Source organism: Hyaena hyaena, unplaced genomic scaffold, assembly GCF_003009895.1.
Source record: "Hyaena hyaena isolate Hyena2069 unplaced genomic scaffold, ASM300989v1 scaffold_91, whole genome shotgun sequence".
Lineage (NCBI taxonomy): Eukaryota > Metazoa > Chordata > Mammalia > Carnivora > Hyaenidae > Hyaena > Hyaena hyaena.
In genome coordinates this window covers 1,141,520-1,150,133 of record NW_024080725.1, presented here as the reverse complement: position 1 = coordinate 1,150,133, position 8,614 = coordinate 1,141,520, and the positions used below count along the sequence as shown (strand labels likewise).

The 8,614-nt window shown below is 55.6% G+C and overlaps 1 protein-coding gene across 1 annotated transcript; it reads right to left on the bottom strand.

Moving 5' to 3' along the window:
• Window positions 1–4,055: 4,055 nt before the first annotated feature.
• TMEM177 (transmembrane protein 177) lies at window positions 4,056–7,245 on the bottom strand. The gene is made up of 2 exons (XM_039234891.1): window positions 7,175–7,245; window positions 4,056–5,429 (listed from the first exon to the last, which is right to left on the bottom strand). Exon 2 carries the CDS (start codon window positions 5,414–5,416, stop codon window positions 4,481–4,483), a length of 936 nt encoding a protein of 311 aa, XP_039090822.1. The 5' UTR covers window positions 5,417–5,429; window positions 7,175–7,245; the 3' UTR covers window positions 4,056–4,480.
• Between the last annotated feature and the right edge of the window lie 1,369 nt (window positions 7,246–8,614).

Below are 8,614 nucleotides of genomic sequence, written 5' to 3'. Positions count from 1 at the left end.
AACTGCCCTAAAACGGAATGTTCTAGCATTTTAAAATTACCAATTTAGTAGGTGGAAGACTTCTCCCATTTTAATGCCCTCTGCTCTGGCCTCATATCTACACCAGAGGGACATGGGTCCTTTGTTCTCAGTTGCTACCACGTAATTTCCCAAAAGCTGTCAACTGATAGCAACTCAGCTAAGGAGCTGCTCTAAATTGGGACTCTGAAAAGCTCTAAGCACAGACCTGTACTAGGCAGCAGTGAGTTCCCTGGGAGGGTTCTGGTCTCAAGGAATTGCTGGTATTTGGACAGCAACTCTAAGCCCTGAACACCCTACTTGTATCACTTAAAACCATGGGAATTTAGGAAACCAATCTTCTTTTAATTTTTTTAATGTTTTAAAAATTTATTTTTGAAAGAGAGACAGAGCATGAGCAGAGGAGAGGGGCAAAGACAGGGAGAAAGAGAATCCGAAGCAGGCTCCAGGCTCTGAGCTGTCAGCACAGAGCCGGACGTGGGGCTTGAACCCATGAACCACAAGATCATGACCTGAGCTGAGGTCTGACATTCAACTGACTGAGCCACCCAGGCGCCCCCAAACTAATATTCTTGTAAAGCTTACGATATACTCTCACCAGGATTCGCATTTTGCAAACTTTATTTCACTTTCATTATCAAAACAATACCGTAAGCTACATATTACTATCCCCGTTCAATAGAAAACTTGGGGATGGAGATGTGAAATCACCTGTTCAAGGTCACTCTGCCAGAGTGGCAGGGCCAGCATTTGAACCCATAGCAGGATATCCGGGGATAAACGAAAACAGATCTAAGAAACTAGCACTGTGTCTGGTACACAGCAGAGGCCCTCTAAACATTACTGTAGGAATACAGGGGGCAGGAGGCCTCGCTGAGGAGCCACACATCTCTTCCAGACCCAGCCTGTGATACACGCACGCTAGAGGATGGGGGTTCCACGTGCACGCACCAGCCATAGGCACGGCCACACAGGGCATGGTGCCCTGGATACTGGCTGGTGGGACGCGTCTGGCTTGCTAGGGTCAGGAATGGGCAGAGCCAATGATGGCATAAAGACTCTGGGGCTCCCTTTCCTATATTCCAGCTGTGTGTGTGTGTGCGTGTGTGTGTGGCATGGAGTGGGCAGATCTGGGTGTGTTGACAGAGCCTTCTGTTGCCTATTCGGAGTCTGCAGGACTGTTCTGGGCGGGGGGGGGGTATCTTTGCACATTCACACTCAGAGAACCATGATCGTTGGCGGGGGGGAGGGCACAACTCAACAGGACAATGCGCTCCTGGGACCCGGGGCAGAGTGTTGACGACTGAGGCAGGCCACAGGCATCTAAGATGAAGGGCCGCACTTACAGGTAACTTCCTGCCACCTGGCCCATCACTGAGCTCTGGAGAGTGTTTTTTAATCTTTCCAGGATCAACACCCAAACCTGTGTGCGAGGGCACAATAGATGACAACATTGCGGGGGGGGGGGGGGGTGACCTATTTCCTAAAGCCTCTTGAAGGCCCTGGTGACCTGATCAGTCAGTCACCTGTGCTCTATCAGAAGTGACCAGAGGGTCCTGGTCTCCCCACGGAACGGCCATCACAGAAGATCCTGCCCCTGGAAAGCCCCAAGTGGGAAGGTAGGACAGGGTCGCCTGTGATTCATATGGCCTCACCCATGTGTGCAGCCAGGATGTTGTTGTTCCGACTCCAGGGAGCCGGGCCTGCCTGCTGTAGCTTAAAAGCCCTGTTCATTTATGCAGAAATGTTATGGAAAGACTCAGTGCGGAGCCCTATACAGGACACGAATACTGCCCTCATAGACGGCACACTTCAGCAGAGGAGATGGTAAGCCATTAACGTCATGGCAACTTGCACAGTCACAGTTTGCGCTAAGGACTGGGGAAGGGTACGAGGTGCATGACAGGCGTGAATGGGGAAGGGTCCCATGGTCAGGTCACTGCGCACTCCCACAGGAGGAGCACTAAATACCAGAGACAAGGGCAGAATGGGAGAGAGCACCCCAGATCAAGGCACTGTGTGGGGAAGGAAAAGCAAAGCAGTGAAGGAGCCAAAGTGCTGCTGAGGTCAGGATCCACAGACCAGGGGAAGGGGACACAAGATGGTCAGAGAGGCCATCAGGCCCCAGCTCAGAGATGCAGCTCCAGCAGAAAGCACAGGGAGGCCCGCAAACGGCTTTAAGCAGAAAGGAACCCAGTCAGACCTGCACTTCCAAGAGCTGGGGGGGGCGGGGGGGGGGCGCGATGGCCAGGAAGCCTGAGGGAGGAACTATCTGGGAAGGGCGAGGACGGGGCTGAGGGCTGCCTGGCCATGTACAGAATGCAGCAGGCAGGCAGGGGAGGGGCGGTGCACAGGGTGAAGGCTCTGGGCCCAGGTTTGGAGGTGTGGGGACCCGGAGCAGCTCAGGAGCACAAAGTTTGTGACGTGGAGTAGAGGCAGCCAAAGCAGCAGCCATCCAAGGGGATCGCGTCCCTTCCCACAGGGGCTCCCTTTCCGTACCTGTCCGGCAGGTCAGCAGGAGTGCCTGGTGTGGCCATCTTTCTGCTCCTAGAGTACTGAAAGTAGCTGGGGTGGGGAGCTCACCAAATCCAGACCCCAAACCGCGTGTCTCCAGCCCAGATCACACAGTCATACACGGGGCAGCAGCTGGGGGACACCCTGAGGGGCCCCTGGAAGAAAATATTTCCCAGAGTGGATGCGTGTTCACCCACTCACGGACTCATCCACCTACGCTTGCGTCAAGTGTGTGCCCAGCGCCCTCCTGGAGACCTGAGAGATAGGGGGTGTGCCCAGGCCGGACGTGGGGACCCCCAGGCTGGCCCAGTGGAGCCAGAGCACCGATCTCCAGCCACCGTGAAGGATGCAGCAGGGAAGACATGCCACCCCACCCCTGCCCACTCTCCATTCAGTCCCCGGCCACCACTGAGTGGGCTTCCGGGTCCTGCTTTGCACACTTCCCCAGGCGTGGCCTGATCTCTCTGCCCTGAACTACTTTGACAACGGACCCGAATTCTTCCACTGTTCCAGGGAAAACATAATCGACAATAAATAAATAAATAAAGAATCAACTGGCGCCCTGGCCATAAAACTGTCCCCGCCTTCCCTGGGAAGGGGTCTCCTGTTCAAGGACCAAAAGTGGGGTCTGCTCTACCCATCACTACAAGGCCCAAGGGAAGCGGCGCCTTGGTGGCTCAGTCTGATAAGCGTCCGACTTTGGCTCAGGTCATGATCTCACAGTTCAGGGGTTTGAGCCCCATGTCGGGCTCTGTGCTGACAGCTAGCTCAGAGCCTGGAGCCTGTTTCAGATTCTGTATCTCCCTCTCTCTCTGTCTCTCCCCTGCTCATGCTGTCTCTCTTTCTCAGAAATAAATAAAACATTAAGAAAAAAAAGTACAAGGCCCAAGGGAAACAAACAGAGCAAGGCTGAGGCACCCTCCTGGGCCCTGAGTGTGACACCAGGCTCACCCCCACCCTGCTTCCTCCTTGCCCCCTGAAAACCAGCTCCCCCTGGCCCTCCCCACTGCGGCCCTCTCCTTCCCAGGCGCTGACCATGCATCTGCAGGCTCCCTCTCTGCAGGGCCTCAGCTTTGCGACAGCTTGTTCCTTCCTTTTCCTTTGGCCACAGGTCTCGCCAGCTTCCGGCAACACCTTCCCCTTCAGGCCCAGGGGCTCTGTGTGAGCACGCCATCTTCACTGGACACATCACCCTTGAAGCTCTCCCTCAAGCTCCCATTCCCCAGCCTCTCAGAGCCACACTGACTTCTCACCTGGGCCTCTTAAGCTTTTGATGTCTGGGGCACCTGTGGCTCAGTCGGTTGAGCGTCTGACTTCGGCTCAGGTCACGATCTCACGGTTCGTGGGTTCGAGCCCTGCATCGGGCTCTGTGCTGACAGCTCAGAGCTTGGAGCCTGCTTCAGATTGTGTCTCCCTCTCTCTCTGCCCCTTCCCAGCTCGTCCTTTGTTTCTCTCAGTCTCTCAGAAATAAATAAAAATGTAAAAAAAAAAAAAAAAACCAACTTAAAGCTTTTGACGTCTACTGCAGTAGAAGGAAAATGGGACTAACCAGGTAAACCACAGGGTGGTTCTTCATGTCCTGCAAATACCTCCAGTAGAGAGATGTGGCCTGACTCCCCCAGCCGGCTGGCATTCAAACACCATGGAGGGACACCCCATTTCTTCATGGGATGTCCTCTTGGCCAGGCCCTTGTATCCAGAGCTCACTCTGCCCCCCAATCCTGCCCGGTGATTTCCATCATCCCCATTTTACAGCTGAGGAAAACCAAGGCTCAGGTTCAAAGGGACTTGCCCAAGCTCACTGGGATCACGAGCAGTGGACTGGGATAAAATCTAGGCTGTTTAATTCCCAAGTCTGACTTATGGGCTGTGGGTCCAGGGACACCAAGAGAGCCCCCAGAGTCAATGGCAGGGTGGTGCCCGCAGCCACCGCCTCTGTCCTTGTCCCTCAGGAGCGGCCCGAGTTGAGCGTGGCCCTCCATGTCTGCAGCACTGAGTCCCGGCGAGTTGTGTAGGGTAAATGTTTGATGCGGAACCAGTGCCTGGGAACGATGTTCCCACTGGGCGTATACAGCTTCTCTCCACGTGTGCCCAAGAGGCTGCGCAGGGCCACGTTGCCAGATAAAACTTTCTCGTAGAACTCCACCCCGCCCCGGGCATAGGCCGCGGACAGGGAGGCCGTGCGGCGGTCCAGCCAGGCTTCCAGGGCGTGCGTGAGAGAGTCTGTGGAGAGGGCGTAGGCCACAAAGCCCACCACTGCCGCCACCAAGTTGAAGGCAGCCCGTATGTTCATGGGGCCTCCATAGAGCCCCAGGGCATGCTTGGCACCCACGCCCAGTGCCCAGGTTCCCGCCAGGCATGCGGGGGCCATCAGAGCCTGTAGGGCGGCCGCGCTGCTCTCCAGATATACCACCTCCTTGGCCAAGGCAAACTTCTGGGCGTCGTGGGACAGGGTCAGGGCGTCTCTCAGCCGGGCACCTGCCGGGCTCTGCCAGCTCACTCTCTGCCCGTGTACAACCACTGGGTGATCGGGGCTGGTCAATGAGCCACCCAGGAAGCTGGCCGGGATGCCCACGACAGCCCCGGCGGGGAGCCTCGGGAAGCCAGCGCTCACAGGCTGGAAGGTGAAGGTGGTGAAAGCCTCATAGTTATGGCCCGCGGGGACACCGGTGTCCTGCAGCACCTCCTGGAAGAGTCTCTGCAGCTCTGGCGAGAGTGGGGCTGGCAGGCCCTGGGGCCAGTATTGGTAGAGCCACTGGATCACAGGATCCGGGAAGAGGTGGTATGAGATCTGGGCCCCAAAAAGGCCTGCACAGGAACCCACCAACAGTCCTGTCCTGTGTCTCTGCAGGAACGCTGCGGCCCGCCACAGGGGACCTGCCATGAGCACTGTAAACCTGAGCCAAGGAAAAGAGAAGTCAGCCGACAGTTCCCTGGGTCTGCCCGCAGACTGACCATGTCCCACAGCCACGTCTTTTTAACGGAGGCAATACCGCAAGGTGGTTATGGGCGTGAGCGCCAGAGCCAGAGCTCCAACCCAAACTCTGTCTCTCTTTGTCACCTAGCCACCTACCCGACAGGCATGGGACAACGGCATCACTAGGGTGGCTGCGATGAGTATATGAATGAACCCACAGAAAATAATTGGTCTGGGACGGCAGCAGACACCCCTTGTGATAATGCGTGATTATTACTTTTATTCCCGTGGCTAGACACAGCACCCGGTCCCCAAATGCCTCATTCCACTATTCACCCCACGGTGAAGCCCCACGATCACTAATTTATAGGTGAAACCTGTGTTCAACCTACTGAGTACTTCCTATATGCTAGACACAACTCTTGGAGCTTTATACATATTATCCAACAATCGAATCCTCACAACTCCATGACCTAATTACCACTATTGCCCCTATTACTTACTTATGAAGTAGGGTTCCACGCCCAGTTCAGAACCCGACATGGAGCCTGAACGCATGACCCTGAGCCCGTGACCTGAGCTGAGATCAAGAGTCGGATGTTTAATGGACTCAGCCACCCAGGCGCTCCTACTGCCCCTATTTTAAAGCACTGGAAACTGAGGCACAACAGGTTAAGTAACTGGGTCAAAACCCCAGACTGGCAAAGTGGCGGTATTTTAGGCTAAGGTGTGCTCCCCCCAAATTCACATGCTGAGGTCCTAACCCCCAGTCTCTCAGAATGTAACAGTATTTAGAGCTGGGGGTCTTTAAAGAGAGGATTAAGTGAGGTCGTGAGGGTAGGTCCTCATCTAATACGGCTGCGATCCTTAAAGAGAACACCTTAGGACACAGCCATGGGAGGAAAACCATAAGAGAACACAAACCGGAAGGTGACTATTTACAAGCCAATGAGAGCAGTCTCGAAAGAAACGTCACACTCACACCTTAATCTTGGACTTTCAGCCTCCAGATCCTGACAAAATAAATTTCTGCCACCCAGCACTTGCCCTGTCAGCCCTAGCGGTGACTAACACGGACACAGCATGTGAACACAGGCTAGCAGGGGTCCACAGCACTTTTCATTTCAGAACAAAATTTAACGCTAAATTACAAACATATAAAAAAGTAGACAAACGAGCACTTAGCCAATTTCAACCAACTCATGGCCAATCTTGTTTCCTCTCTTCTCCCACCCACAGTCCTCTTCCAACGGGTTTATTTTGAAACACATCCTGGGCGCCCTCTTATTTCATTCGTAAATATTTCAGCAAGAATTCACAATTATTTTGCTTTGCTTGAAGCTTACTCTCTTCCTGCCTCTGAAACGTGTTTAAATAGCACGTAAGTGGCTACAAACAAGAACGTGGGGTACCGCCTGGCCTACTGTAACAAAAATCTCCCAAGGGGGCACATCACTGGGGCCTATTTTCCCAATGAAGACACCAAGGCTAGGAAAGCAAGGGTCCTGGCCAAGGTCCCAACGCCCCCAGGCCCACCAGGACCAAGGCCACGCTCCAGGCTGGGCGAGGAGGGGCCGCGGGATCGCCGCAGAGGGCTCCCCGCCGGCTGTCCATCCCGGGTCCCTAGGCTGCGCACGGCGGCACGAAGGCGCTGCAGGAGCGGACCCCGGGGAGGGGGGGTCCATTCCCGGCTCCCCGAACCTGCCGTCCCCTCTGGGCGCTCACCTTCTCCACCGCCGCTGAGTACGTCGCGACACGTGCGCGAGGCGGGCCGAGCTCACGGCGCGCCGGCCTGGGTTCTGGGGGCGGGGACTACAAGGGGCGGGCCTGGCTCAGAGCGGGCTCTGGGGGCGGAGCAGGAGGCGGGACGTCCGGGGCGGGGCCTGGGGCGGGGCCTAGCCCGCGGGAGGCAGGGGCTGGAGCTGGAGGCTCCTCCCCGACTGAGCGCTTTGGGGCGGGGCTGAGACCTGCGAGGCCTTGGCCTTCTGCAGTGCTGCGCGGGCAGGAGCTTCCTTCTCTGAACAGCCTTCTCTAAACAGAGGGCTCGCTTAGCCCTCTAGGAAACGGGGTCCCACGTGGGTCAGGGTCACCTGACTCTCAGGACCGTGGCCTTTCCTGTCTAGAAGCGTTCGCCGCAAGTGGTCTGCTCTGGGCTTTATTTTGTTACCATAGCAGCTGCCCCCTGGCCCATTCCTCTCAAGTGATCCATGCTGCACAGCTCATAGAGCAGCGTCGCACCTGTCACCTCATCTTCCCAGCAGCGCTGCAAGTAAGTCAGGGATCACCTTGCGGGTGGACCAAGTCCAGTTCGCCACCTGTTCTTGTAAATAAAGTTTTATTGGAGGACAGCCATGCCTGTTTCTTGACATGTTGCACATGGCTGCTTTCTCCCAGAAGGGCACAGTTGACTAACCAGGACAGAGACAGTCTGACCCAGAAAGCCTAAAATTTTAGCTATCTGGCCCTTATGGAAAAAGCCTGTGGACACATGAAGTACCTTATTCCCATCTTACAGATGGAGAAACAGAGGCATTTAGCTTGGGCAGCTCGTATGCACCTAGCATGCACCGGAATGGCACAGGACTCCTGTCCCTGTACATTGCCCATTTCATCTCCTGCCTTCATACAAATTCAACCTAGTCGGCCTTGCCCATTCTCCCAAGTGGGTCTGGCCTCTGTGTCCGACTTCCTCTTCCATCTAAGCCCTCCCCTACCATCTCCAAAGAGGGAGGAGGGCTTAGGTCCTGGGTGGAAAGGTGGCCACCACGGAAGATAAAGACGTAAGGAGACCCAGAAGCCTGTGGGCACTGGGATGGGGTTTTGGATGGTTAGCAGGCAGTGGGCCACTGTGTCTCCAGACAAACCATCAGCTCAGCCCTCTCTGCAGGGCTCTTGACCATGCAAGGGCCAGCTGCAGTCATCAGTCAGGACCATACCGGATTCCTAGCCAACCCTCTGTGTGTAGCATCTGTCTCAGGCTTGCCCAGCAGCCCCTTCTGGAGCTGGCAGAGATAACCCCACTGACGCCAGAGAAGAACCTAGATCTGGTGCGGCTGCCCCCAGACCTGGGTTGGTCCCTCAGCCCAGAAGCAGTGCTTAGGGAGACTGAAAGAGACCTTTCTTAGGAGGCAGGGGGCTCTTTCATAAAGGATGTCACCCGCCATG